General features: G+C 32.1%; 1 protein-coding gene across 1 annotated transcript; it reads right to left on the minus strand.

The window, feature by feature from the left end:
- Positions 1 to 3,347: 3,347 nt before the first annotated feature.
- Positions 3,348 to 12,381, minus strand: LOC138311202 (uncharacterized). The gene is made up of 7 exons (XM_069252683.1): positions 12,267 to 12,381; positions 11,750 to 11,815; positions 11,165 to 11,290; positions 9,266 to 9,391; positions 8,371 to 8,685; positions 6,552 to 6,623; positions 3,348 to 3,636 (listed from the first exon to the last, which is right to left on the minus strand). The coding sequence occupies exons 1-7, from the start codon at positions 12,358 to 12,360 to the stop codon at positions 3,554 to 3,556; spliced, it is 882 nt and encodes a 293-aa protein (XP_069108784.1). The 5' UTR covers positions 12,361 to 12,381; the 3' UTR covers positions 3,348 to 3,553.
- Between the last annotated feature and the right edge of the window lie 2,898 nt (positions 12,382 to 15,279).

Below are 15,279 nucleotides of genomic sequence, written 5' to 3' on the forward strand. Positions count from 1 at the left end.
ATAATTCGACTTAAGTTCGTAACAGAAAATATTAATTAAAATATATTTACTTGGATACTGAAATATGGACAAGGGAATAACCAAATTATAAATTTCACAACTACTTATATATTTTTAGCAATGTGGAGCCACTAATAAACGAAATGGACCATTTCCGGATAAAATGGATACATTATCTTGGCTCTGACAACACAACGTCAGGAGGTTGTACGGTGTCCAATTCGGGTAAACATGGATAAATACTTTAAATCACTACCGGGACATTGCCTAGAAGTAAATATTTAAAATCCGTTAGGAAATAAAACATACAGGTGATCGAAAAGGCCCTCTAGCTAGATACCTCTTGTTATTGTGTAATACTTTGTCTACCACACACATATATAGAGAAAGATATAAAAATGTAGAGTCAAACGCTTGTGATGAAATCAAATAAATGAAATGCCATCATCGATACTCCAGGGGTTCCTATCACTGACGATATCAACCCCAAGGCTAGAAAATGTATCTCATTGTAAAACTGAAGGCAACGGAATACACAGGTCTTATGATTCTTTGATGTACATCAAAGGGATTGATTAATAGTGCACTGTCAGTGGCGTAGGAAGAGGAAACGTCATTCATGGGGGGGGGGGGGGGGGGGGGGGGGGCAAAGGTCCTCAATATTTTGTAACCCCCCCCCCCCCTGCCACACCTACAGGAGGAGATTAATTCAACTCCCAACCATATAATATATGCTTTATGTACATTTTTCATATATCACTAAATTTAATCCTTGTACACATTTATAGACAGTGGGGTCGCTAAAAGGAAATTAACGAATACGCAAATTGGCCAAATTAGCGTGTGAGCGTCGAAGGCGCAAGATTTTGGTGTTTTATTAGGGGTCTGAGGGTGACCCCCGGGATGAGTTTTATGTATTTTGATGATTTTGCGATCGCCCGAAAGCGCGAGAAATTTGGTGTTTGGGGGGTCCGGGGGTCTCCCCCGGGAAAAAATTACAATTTAGAATGGCTTAGATGAGTTTAACGATGCATTTTGATGAATTTGCGAGCGCCCAAAGGCGCGAGAATTTGGTGTTTGGGGGGTCCGGGGGTCTCCCCCGGAAAAAAATTACAATTTAGAATGGCTTAGATGAGTTTTACGATGCATTTTGATGAATTTGCGAGCGCCCAAAGGCGCGAGAATTTGGTGTTAGGGGGTTCCGGGGGTCTCCCCCGGGAAAAAAATTACGATTTAGAATGGCTGAGATGAGTTTTACGATAAAGTTTAATGATTATAAAGCGTTCTTAACATGGTAATTTTTCGATTTAAAGCTACCTGCATTTAGAAATGATAATTGTGTCGTCATAACATTAAGGAACCCTACTCGATCTGAATTTACCGGCTTCACACCATCGGCACATTGTTGTGTAACAGAAAAAAAATGAATTAATTGTCTCGCTAAGACATATAAACAAATTGATCTTTTAAGAGACATTTTTTTAAATAGTACATAGAATCTCTTGATGGACATTTTTAGTCTAGTTTGTGTGTATTGAATTTTTACAATTTAAGGTTTGACATTATGTGCTTGAACCTTTTAGGAAATGCGCCGCGCAGCGGAAAATTTTCTAGAATGAAGTACGAAAAATGTGCAGGAGGACCCTTTTTTCTTTCAAATAAGCTTTTTTAGAAAATTTCAGTCGGCGAAAATGGGGGGGCAAAAAGACATGTTTGCCCCCCCCCCCCCCGTCCTGGGGAAAGTTTGAAATGGAAAAGAAAGAAGACTGTTTTTATGTTTGTGCGGATAAAAAGGACATTTAACTAACAATTTGAATTATCTGTAATCTTCAAAGGAATTCTCGACAGGCCTGTCATTGGTTAGTTTTATCTCCTGAACTGACTTCAGTTTTACTATGAGATAAACCAGGTGTGGAAAAATATATATTACGTCAGTGATAGTAACACCTGGAGTATCAAGGATGCAGTGCATACAATTGTATATATCGAGGTAAATGTAAAAATGTATAACGCGATGTATTCAACTCGCAGTCTGATCAATTTACACTTTTTTCATACTTTGATTTGAATTTTCACCTTTATTGCACCTTTCATGTTTTAGAAAATCAATGAGTTATTCTGAGATTGGAACTCATGCAATCTACAAATTAAAAAAAAAAAAACACAAAAAAACGTGTTATTTGACAATCATATGACAGAGTGCGTTTTGGGAGGCTGCGGTTTATTCGTGTTGTGTCTTCTTGTAATAGAGGAACTCTTCTTCTTTTTATAGTGCTACACCAATGAAGCATGTCGCCAATGACACCAAAATTCGTTACAGTTGTACCCAGAGAAGAAATAGGTTGTTAAAAATAATGTGTGTAAAGTGGAAAATACAAACAAACAAAAAAAAAACAAAAAAACAGTCTAGACAAAACTTCTTTGACACAGTCTAGACAAAACTTCTTTGACATTTATTTCATATTTGACATTTAATTTACTGTCGTGATTTTGTTTTTAATAAGATTTCCTGGAAATTGCAGAAGTTTTGTAAAACACACTTATCTTTCTTGATTTTGCAGATGTTTTTATGTATGAAAGATTTCTACTACTTTTTTTTTTTTTTTTTTTTTTTTTTTTAAATAGACGGCTAAATGCAGTGCATCCTCGATACTCCAACGGTCCCGATCACTTACGAATTATACATCCCTTGACTTTTTCATATTAACACTGGGAGAAACAGAACAGAACAGGCAATTCAGTCCTTTAATGCACATCAAAAGGGCCGTGTAACGGTACACTGTGGTTGACTGCGTGGCTTTGAAGTTGGGCGTCGCTCGCTCTGAAGTCTTCAAAAGAAATTTTCGCTGACCTCTGATTGGTTCAGAGTTTTTCCTCTGAGCTGCCTTCAGTTTTACTGTGAGATAGTCCAGGGGTGTAGTGATCGTAAAGAACCCATGCAGTATCAAGGATGCACGCAGTGTAATAAAACATAATTGATGTCAATTTGTTCTTTGCTTGTACTTCATAAATCCACTGGTGGAATTCATAAAAATGAAATATGTATATGCATTTTTATGAATTTCATCAGTGGATTATTTTCAATAAACGTGAAAATATTCAAATACTTTCTACGGAATTTGCAAATGATCTTTAAATGTTCACACCAAATCTAAAGAAAATTCGTTGAAAATCTAACCCCTGGTTAAAATACAAGGAATGTCTCTCTACATACAATTGTAATGGTATCTTTTCGAAATGTGAAATCTCTTTTTCTATCTAACAAAACACACATTAAAAAACTAACAAAAGAACACACTGAGAAAATGCATTTAAATCATTTTATACATGAAAATATCTGTGCCATTATTAAGGTTTATGGATGGCAAAAACAAACACACATCCGTAATTTAAGCTTCAGAAAAGCTAACATTATTTAGCTACATATATATACAATGTGGACCTTTTTTAAACCGAAATGACTGGTATTTGAGTATGTGATGACGTTTGCAATGCTTCGTGGATGCAAATTTCGTTTCATGTAACTGTTCGTTATATTCGTAGGTAATGTTCTTTAAAATGAAGGACGTGTACGGAGGGTTCGTTTCCGTCTTTTGGGGGAGCACTTGTCACCATTTCGGCACCTTTTGATATGGCCTGTTAATAGAGAAGAATCAAATTAATGTATTAAAAACGTTGATTACACAGATACCACAAAAACATCTAACTAGAGACTGGCATTCACCAAAATCATAAACAAGTTATGGTTATTTTATGATAATGATATCTGTTCAGATTTATTTCACACGCTGGTTTAGTATCGCAATTAATTGTTCTATAGTACATACATACTATGAACTATATATCATATATGTTCTAGCACATACAGATGAACAATATATATCATATGTTCTAGCACATACAGATGAACGATATATTAAACATGTTCTATAGAACATACAGATGAACTATATAATATATATGTTCTATAGAACATACAGATGAACTATATAATATATATGTTCTATAGTACATACAGATGAACTATATATTAAATATGTTCTATAGTACAATACAGATGAACTATATATTAAATATGTTACAATACAGATGAACTATATATTATATATGTTCTATAGTACAAACAGATGAACTATATGATATATATATATATGTTCTATAGTACATACAGATGAACTATATATATATATATGTTCTATAGTACATACAGATGAACTATATATTAAATATGTTACATACAGATGAACTATATAATATATATGTTCTATAGTACATACAGATGAACTATATATTAAATATGTTCTATAGTACATACAGATGAACTATATATTAAATATGTCCTATAGTACATACAGATGAACTATATATTAAATATGTTACATACAGATGAACTATAAATTATATATGTTCTATAGTACAAACAGATGAACTATATAATATATATGTTCTTTAGTACATACAGATGAACTATATATTAAATATGTCCTATAGTACATACAGATGAACTATATATTAAATATGTTACATACAGATGAACTATAAATTATATATGTTCTATAGTACAAACAGATGAACTATACATTATATATGTTCTATAGTACATACAGATGAACTATATATAAATCATATATGTTCTATAGTACATACAGATGAACTATATAATATATATTATGTTCTATAGTACATACAGATGAACTATATAATATATATGTTCTATAGTACATACAGATGAACTATATATTATATATGTTCTATAGTACATACAGATGAACTATATATATGTTCTATAGTACATACAGATGAACTATATATTATATATGTTCTATAGTACAAACAGATGAACTATATATTATACATGTTCTATAGTACATACAGATGAACTATATAATATATATGTTCTATAGTACATACAGATGAACTATATAATATATATGTTCTATAGTACATACAGATGAACTATATATTATATATGTTCTATAGTACATACAGATGAACTATATATTATATATGTTCTATAGTACATACAGATGAACTATATATATATATTATGTTCTATAGTACAAACAGATGAACTATATATATATATGTTCTATAGTACAAACAGATGAACTATATAATATATATGTTCTATAGTACATACAGATGAACTATATATATATATATGTTCTATAGTACATACAGATGAACTATATAATATATATTATGTTCTATAGTACATACAGATGAACTATATATTATATATGTTCTATAGTACATACAGATGAACACAGATGAACTATATATTATATATGTTCTATAGTACATACAGATGAACTATATAATATATATTATGTTCTATAGTACATACAGATGAACGATATATTATATATGTTCGCATTTTCACTATGCAGTAATGTATATGTTAAATCATAGCCTGTCACTATCTGTTTGTAAAGTATGACAACACCAGTATATTGTGGTAAGGCCAAAAAATATGTTTGGTTAGGGTTACATTGGCAAATAAAATAGGGTCGGTAGATCGGGATTTTTTAGTGTCTTTCACTCTAAAATAATGGCTGGATCCGGAGTCTCAGATCGAAATCCCGACTTTTAATTTTGTTCGTAGACTCGGTCGGGTAACACTAAACATATTTTTTTCGCCTAATATGAAAAGTATCGCGTATAAATTTGATTTCTAGTTTCAGTGTCTCATAAGCCGAATACGGCTTGACATCATATGTCTATTAAAATTACATGCTATGGATTTTTTACTGTATTGTGATTATAATGTGTGACACTTTAATAAAATCGTCTTGTAAATACAGTGCTTGTCTCCATGTATGTTAAGATGAAAACATATATGATGACGTCACTTTGTGATTACAAATGAGGATGGTTAGGATGACATCATGTCCCAGTTGTTCAAAGGGTGATTCGGTTAATTACAGTTTAACGAAAATTTTAAATCAAGATAAATTAATTTCAAGTTTTAAAAAGGATTTTATGACTTTCAAAAACTTTATTTGTTAGTTACTTGCTGATTTTAGTAAAAATATAATAATGTTTTGCAGTTAATGAAAAATGAAAATTTCACTTATCATGTGATTTAAGTTAACCATGCTTTAAACAACCTGTCCCAGAAAATAGCAGAAGATGTTATGTGTTATAAAATAACATGTTATTTATCTTTAAAATACTGTTCAGGATTTCATGAGCAGTAAGCTAATAACTCTTGAATCTCTTTAGCAATCTTGTTTGACAGTTAAATTAAAAAAAAAAATCGGAAGCGTTGAATGGGAATTTAATTGACGGTAAGTGTTGTTGAAAATGCAGAGATCTAAATATACCAAGGAGGAGTGGCCGAATACAAAATAGGTAAATTCTCAAATATGCCAGATTTTCAGAATGTTCGAATAAAGGGTAGGTCAAGTCTCAAATATACCAGATTTAAGAACTTCGAACATAACGATCGGTCAAGTCTCAAATATGCCCAAAACGAATGCTAGACTAAACAACAGGTCACCATTTTTTTCAGAAAGATTTTAACAATTTTGTATGATGAAGACGTTTACCTTTGACGGGTTTCGTAGATCTTTTACTGATCAGGTCTTCGCTGATTTCTCCGCTTGCCTCCTTAAGTGATTCTGTAGATTGAAAATGTTTTAAAATCAAACATCAAACATCGTAAAGCCGGTTATTTTCCACGGCTGATAGGCAAAATATTTAAGCATTAATGTCACTATTTTTTAATTTTATCGGGGTATGAAAAAAAGTTGTGTCAAATCACATTGTATATGAAATATTACAATATTTCTTAATTAAAGAAAAAGGCAAACATACTTGCTGTATGACTTTTTATCATTTCATTAATCCACACGTTTAAAATATATTTATTAATAATATGATAATTTATTTTACATTTGTGTACTATTTTGTCGGTACAGTAACACACAGTCAGTACGAACATCATAGAACAAACAAAATCACTTCGTTATAAGTAGAGTTCGTTATATACATAATGCGGATATCTAAGATAATAGAATAATTTCGTTATAACAGTGACTTCGATATGACCGTCTTTGTTATTTTTTTGTGAAAAAAAAATGTTTGCAAACTGTGTGAATCCGCGTAGCGGATTCTCACAAAAGTTTGCAAACATTTTTTTTTCATAACCCAATAAAATTAAAAAATAGTGACAACAATACTTTTAATTAATTTTATACTCTATTTTATAAAATGAAATATGTTTAAATGTAACATTATAGTGGTTTTTTCAAGGGATTCTTTTTTCCGAATCAATACGCAACGTCAATGTCTCTATTGTGACGTCACGATAACGTCGGGGTTTCGCGCCATTCTCGGATTTTTTTTCATAATGGTATGCAAAAAAAAATATTGGCCAATCAGAAAGCCAGATTTAGTATGAAAACAAAGAAAAATTAATTATTGTATAACGATTGAATGATTGATTGCGTAGGGCCTTCGTGCTACCACAGCTCAATCGTTTTAATGTATATTTATAAACAATGAAGCAATTGTATTCCATTTTTTTAGAAACTAGACTGGATTTACTTTAAAAGATACAAAAAACGGGATTTGAGTTGAAAATACATGTATAACGCAATTCTTCGTGTATGAAGAACTGACTTGCAATCACGTTTTTTTTTTAATTTATTTCAAACTGGCGGTAGAAAAGTGCAATAAAACCTTGAGGTATGAGACCCTTGCATGCGTGGATATGAAGGAAAGGAATATTTTTCCCTCGTGGTCCTCGAGTAGAATATCCCAATCCTTCTTATATGCATATGAAAGAGTCTTGTATAAGAGAACTATTATATATCTGTATTTGCATATTACAGATTTATCTGCACTGTAGATAGGTATTGGATTGGTACGTCATGTGGTTGTGAGCGTAACGTCATAATTTTCGGAGAAAACGACGTGAATTGCAGTCACAAAAGAATGAGGTCACATTCGATACCTACCCGTAAGGCAGTTAACTCTGTCATGTGCAAAGACGGAATATTTCAGACATAAATGACATGTCGCATTATATCAAATCAGGATGAAAAGGACGTCGGTAGCACTGTATGGCCGAATTGCTATAGAAGTCCAGTATAAATATAAGGTATAGTATTAAAGAAACACAATTTAACAAAGGATGACAATTGATTGAAAATTTCTCGTGTCCTATCCGGGCCTCGAACTCACGACCTACGGCACCCAATCGCCTAGCCAAACATACCCGCAAACATACTGCGGAAATTGTCAATTTCTATATGAGGTATAGCATGCTACAATGATGTAGTTTACAAGAAAAATGAGTGTCGGTCCATGCTTGAATGCTGAAACATTAATAGACAAAGCAAATTATTATTTATGACAGCTTACCATTGTCATTTGTAATCATGGTTCTCTTCCGTCTGTCGTCATCATCCTCGCCATCGTCATCCTCGCCCTCGCCATCGTCATCCTCGCCATCGTCATCCTCGCCATCGTCATCCTCGCCATCGTCATCCTCGCCATCGCCATCGTCATCCTCGCCATCGTCATCCTCGCCATCGTCATCCTCGCCATCGTCATCCTCGCCCTCGCCATCGTCATCCTCGCCATCGTCATCCTCGCCATCGTCATCCTCGCCATTATCCTCGCCATCGTCATCCTCGCCATCGTCATCATCCTCGCCATCGTCATCATCATCGTCATCTAAAATTTGAATGTATTACTACATGTTATTTCAAATAATGTAACCATTCATTCAACTTTATGTGCATAGGGAATAACATTCAGCATTTATTTAAATACGATATTTTCCACTATAATTAATAAGTTGTTACAATGACACGTATGAATGATTCAGCAAAGTGACTGCTATTTATAGTTACATATGAAATTTTACAAGCCAGGATATTATACAAAATATTGTTGCTAGGCTATTTTTAAATCAGAAAAAATAACATCATTTTTAGAAAATGAGAAATCAAAATTATACAGTATACAAATACAATTTGTATACGAATGAACAATATTTAAATATCAACAAATATTTACAATATTCAAATATTAAAAATATTCGAAAATTAACAATATTCAAATATTAGCAATATTCAAACATTAGCAATATTCAAACATTAGCAATTTTCAAAAATGAATGATATTCAAATATTAACAACAATTAACAATATTCAAATATTAGCAATATTCAAATATTAACAATATTCAAATATTAACATTATTCAAATATTAACAATAAGTAGATTAATGCATCCTCAAGAAACAGTCTTACCATCTTGGTCTTCACAAGTCTCCCCTATGAAGCCTTCTGGACACTTACAGACGAAAACCTCAGCAATTCCACTAGCCTGGATAAAGCAAATCCCCCCGTTCTGACAGGGCTGAGAGGCACATGGGTCTAAACAATAAGAAACAAATGCTTTAAAGATTCCACACCGCTGATGAATGGTATTTTTCGTTATCAAATACAGGAGCAGATGAATCAGTTTTTTTGTCTTCATTCATAAAAGTTACTTACTTTACACCATTGCCAACATTAAAAAGTTTTATCTTCTTATTTTACTTAAAGGTAAGAATATAAATTAATTAATTGCGTCCCGAAAAAATCCATGAAACTATGTCCTATATGGAATGTAGCACATGCATCAAGAGCAAATACAAAATTGTATACTTAATGTTGTGTGAATTAGACACAAATATACATGATTAAAATCAGTTATTCTTCAAATGATAAGTGTCGTTAATACTCTGTCGGCGGTGGAGCATCGTGAAAGTTATTTGTGGCATAACTGGGCTAAAACTTTTTCATATTATTGTTTCCTTCAATTATCTATCGAAAGCATGATGTATGATGATTTAAAGTGATTTGTGGTATTACTGGGCGAAAACATTGATAGGCAGTTTCATCTTGGACGATCTAATAAATTCATCAGATTTGATAAATTTAAGTTATATTTGCCATAACTTGGCGAATATTTTGTAAAGTAATGTTTTATTTACTAGTAATTTATTGAAAATTATAAGATTGAATTAATGCAAAGTCATATCTGCCTTAGCAGGTCGAACAATTTGACATGTTTTTTTTTCTTCAGTAATCTAACGGAAACCATTGGGGTTTGAATTAAAGTTATTTGTGCAGTAACTGGGCGAAAATTATGTCATTTTCCCTTCAGCAGCCATGGAAAATAAGCATGGTTTGTTTACAGATACCCATACCCGGGGGTTAGAGCATAGAGGATATTACATGAGTGGCTATGTAATATGAAATATTACAGCAATTCACTGGATAAGGGCAGTAATTCAATGTTGAAAAACGTATGTGGAAAAAGAAAACTGTGTGTCACAAAGTAAAGAAAGTAAAAACGCACGGGTGATAAAAGCGGCCCTTGTCGTACATGATATTACAACTTGTTTCCTATAATATAAAAAAATATCCTGACAAAATCTTGAAACAAATGGTTTGCTTGCTTGCGAAATCGTCCAATTTCCTTTTCTTTAACATTTCAACGTATTTCTTGTCCGAAATGTCTTCACTAGCAGCACTTTGACATATATGAAGATTCATGAGGGTGGATTGGGGGTTGACTAACAACAGTTGCAAAAACGATGCATATCCAGTAATTCTAAAGCGCATTTTTTATGGATTATACAGATGAATGAATATAAAATGCCGTTTAAACGTGTATTCAACTTTATGAGAAATATAATTTTTTATGACGGCAATATCGGATTACGTTGCCCGATATATAAATGTAACATAAAAAAAATATAAATGTTGGACCAACTTTCCTTACAAGGTAATACCAGTTTGACCTTATAAATACTTGATAAAGTCAACTTGTCAGTATTAGCGACTTTGGTATAAACTGGCCACGTTCTGGAATGTCCGGACCTGAACAAGGATTTCATATGTACTATCCGGGCATTATGTAAAGGATCGATTTTCTTTGAAGGCGGTTTAAGATAATTCAATAATAGCACTTGCCACGATGATTTACATTTCACGAAAGTTAACAGATTTGCATGCATTTACAAGAAATAAACATGTTTGGTTTTATTAGCGTAACGTCCTATGTACAGTCAGGGTCAGGTTTATTGGAGGAAAGCCGGAGTAACCGGAGAAAAACCACCGACCAGCGGTCAGTACCTGGTTAATAGAATTGTTACTTACCAACAACGTCGCAAAACGCACCAATAAATCCTTCATCGCATTTGCAAACTGGTATAACACTACTACCGTCAGATTGAGGCGTGCATACACCATTGACACATGGGCCGTTACCGCCAGAACATACATCTAGAACATTAACATTTTAAGACACAGATGAATGAGCAAATGTTTTAGTTAAATCATCTGTTTTGATGAATTAAGCTGGAAAATTCATTCAAAGCGTGGGCAAACATGTACGATGCTTTATAGGTAAAGTAACATAGTTACTGCATAATTACTCATATCACTGTTAAAATATTAAAAAGTTTCTTAGAGTGTTTGGAGGTAATAATGATTAGGTGTTTGTAATGATACGCTCTTTCTGATTCTTGAGTATGAACATTACGGCACATGTCTTTAAAACGAACTCATTTCTGTGCGTGAATAAAATATAACGCCTCGAAAACATCCACGTCACACCAATAATCTAAAGCTTGGAAAAATTATATCCTTCATTATTATAGTCCGTTATATTTCTTTTATAATGCGTATTGGAAAAAGAATATATACAGGTAGCCAAACTTATTATACTTAGTATATTCTTACCATCAATCTCACAGTTATCTCCAAGGAAACCAACTACGCATTTACAAACTGCCACGGCCATCCCACCTTTAAAATAAACACAAAGCATGAATATATTTCTAAAGGTTTACAGGAAGTTAGTGCAGATATTAAATTAACTGCAGTCTGTAGTCGGCATGTATTTTTTTTTTACAAAATATTAACAAGACATATTTTTGGTGAGAATATCCCCAGAAATGTTTTATCATGAAAATCGCCGGTTCGTCCTTTTATTTAAGTAACAATGGTAGTTATGTTTCACGGTGTTAAAACTCAGGAGATATTGTTTAACTCTGAATAAATATTTTTCGTGCCACTATTATAAGTCATCAGTACTATGTTGAGGTAAATGGTCTATACATTTGGTCTATTAAGATGCATCGTCATTAAAAGATTCGTTTATTGATTGGATAAGTTGATGACGACTAGGAATAAAAGTGGATCTAGATTAGATCCTTGCTTGACTCCTTCGTTATGTTTTGTAGTAACAAATGCTTACCATTGGTTATTAATCGCTTCCTAGACGGAGCAGTTGTAGTTCCTTCTTCGTACTGAACAATACATGATCCGCCATTTTGACATGGGTCGGTCATACATGGATCTAAAATATCACAAATTCGTATTTTATTAAAAGAATTTAAATACAACAATTAAGTGTGTCAAATCACATTGCATATGAAATATTACAATTTATTTATTATTCAAAAAACAAAATACCTGCTGTATGACTTTTTATCATTTCATTAATCTACATGTGTAAATTATACTTATTTCATATGATAATCTATTTAACATTTGTTTATTATTTTTTTCAATAAAGTATCACAAGGTCAAAACGATCACTATATATGGGACCACACAAAATCACAGTAATTATTTGATAGAAAAACGAGTTATAAAAGGAATTGAGAGAATTGAAGAGCTTACCTTTTGGTAAACTAAATGATAAGGATTAATTAAAATGATTTTTATGTTATGGAGATATAACACAAAAATCTGAATGTAAATTCATCATATACTGCTTCGTGGTTAATTAAGAGAACACTCAAAGTGTTGTGTGATATCTTTTCGCAACATAAAAAATCTTACAAACTATTTCAACTTTTCGGCATCAGTCATTCATATGATTTATAATTACTTTTGACGATTGTAGAAATTTTATATTCATTACATCCCGCAAATGAATATTGAAAAAAAATACATATTTAGCCATTCTAAGTATATTCTTACCATCGATCTCGCAGTTATCTCCAAGGAAACCAACTACGCATTTACAAACTGCCACGGCCATCCCACCTTTAAGATAAACACAAAGCATGAATATATTTCTAAAGGTTTACAGGAAGTTAGTGCATATATCAAATTAACTGCAGTCTGTAGTCGGCATGTCTTGATTATTTTTAATACCTAGTGCTGTGTCGATTGATAGGTTGTTGTCAATAAGGGATATGAAAAAGCTTCGAGTTGTATGTTTTCTAACATTCATTAGACTTTTAAACATTTATTTTGTCTTCGGCAACAAACAGTAAACTTAAAATGTCTATTTTTTAAAATATTAACTGTTGTGTTTAACAAGACATGCTTTTGGTGCGAATAATCGCCGGTTCGTTCTTTTTTCTAAATAACAAGAAATATGTTTCATGGTGTTAAAACTCATGAGGTATTGTTTAACTCTAAATAAATATTTTTCGTACCACTATTTTAAGTCATCAGTACTATGTTGAGGTAAATGGTCTATACATTTGGTCTATTAAGATGCATTGTCATTAAAAGATTTGTTTATTGATTGGATAAGTTAATGACGACTAGGAATAAAAGTGGATCTAGATTAGATCCTTGCTTGACTCCTTCGTTATGTTTTGTAGTAACAAATGCTTACCATTGGTTATTGATCGCTTCCTAGACGGAGCAGTTGTAGTTCCTTCTTCGTACTGAATAGTACATGATCCGCCATTTTGACATGGGTCGGTCATACATGGATCTGAATTATCACAAATTCGTATTTTATTAAAAGAATTTAAATACAACAATTAAGTGTGTCAAATCACATTGCATATGAAATATTACAATTTATTTATTATTCAAAAAACAAAATACCTGCTGTATGACTTTTTATCATTTCATTAATCTACATGTGTAAATTATACTTATTTCATATGATAATCTATTTAACATTTGTTTATTATTTTTTTCAATAAAGTATCACAAGGTCAAAACGATCACTATATATGGGACCACACAAAATCACAGTAATTATTTGATAGAAAAACGAGTTATAAAAGGAATTGAGAGAATTGAAGAGCTTACCTTTTGGTAAACTAAATGATAAGGATTAATTAAAATGATTTTTATGTTATGGAGATATAACACAAAAATCTGAATGTAAATTCATCATATACTGCTTCGTGGTTAATTAAGAGAACACTCAAAGTGTTGTGTGATATCTTTTCGCAACATAAAAAATCTTACAAACTATTTCAACTTTTCGGCATCAGTCATTCATATGATTTATAATTACTTTTGACGATTGTAGAAATTTTATATTCATTACATCCCGCAAATGAATATTGAAAAAAATACATATTTAGCCATTCTAAGTATATTCTTACCATCGATCTCGCAGTTATCTCCAAGGAAACCAACTACGCATTTACAAACTGCCACGGCCATCCCACCTTTAAGATAAACACAAAGCATGAATATATTTCTAAAGGTTTACAGGAAGTTAGTGCATATATCAAATTAACTGCAGTCTGTAGTCGGCATGTCTTGATTATTTTTAATACCTAGTGCTGTGTCGATTGATAGGTTGTTGTCAATAAGGGATATGAAAAAGCTTCGAGTTGTATGTTTTCTAACATTCATTAGACTTTTAAACATTTATTTTGTCTTCGGCAACAAACAGTAAACTTAAAATGTCTATTTTTTAAAATATTAACTGTTGTGTTTAACAAGACATGCTTTTGGTGCGAATAATCGCCGGTTCGTTCTTTTTTCTAAATAACAAGAAATATGTTTCATGGTGTTAAAACTCATGAGGTATTGTTTTACTCTAAATAAATATTTTTCGTGCCACTATTTTAAGTCATCAGTACTATGTTGAGGTAAATGGTCTATACATTTGGTCTTTTAAGATGCATCGTCATTATAAGATTTGTTTATTGATTGGATAAGTTGTTATTTATTGGATAAGTTGATGACGACTAGGAATAAAAGTGGATCTAGATTAGATCCTTGCTTGACTCCTTCGTTATGTTTTGTAGTAACAAATGCTTACCATTGGTTATTGATCGCTTCCTAGACGGAGCAGTTGTAGTTCCTTCTTCGTACTGAATAGTACATGATCCGCCATTTTGACATGGGTCGGTCATACATGGATCTGAATTATCACAAATTCGTATTTTATTAAAAGAATTTAAATACAACAATTAAGTGTGTCAAATCACATTGCAAATGAAATACCACACTTTATTTATTATTCAGAGAAACAAAACACCTGCTGTATGACTTTT

The sequence above is a fragment of the Argopecten irradians genome, chromosome 16 (assembly GCF_041381155.1).
Source record: "Argopecten irradians isolate NY chromosome 16, Ai_NY, whole genome shotgun sequence".
Classification (NCBI taxonomy): domain Eukaryota; kingdom Metazoa; phylum Mollusca; class Bivalvia; order Pectinida; family Pectinidae; genus Argopecten; species Argopecten irradians.

Bases quoted from the DNA above. Each gene is read 5' to 3' on its own strand.
- LOC138311202 (XM_069252683.1), bottom strand. From the start codon at position 12,360: ATGACCGACCCATGTCAAAATGGCGGATCATGTATTGTTCAGTACGAA. The intron at 8,686-9,265 runs GTAAGACTGTTT...TTCAAATTTTAG, and splicing joins GACTTGTGAAGACCAAGATG to ATGACGATGATGATGACGAT. The intron at 3,637-6,551 runs GTAAACGTCTTC...CTCTATTAACAG, and splicing joins ATCTACGAAACCCGTCAAAG to GCCATATCAAAAGGTGCCGA.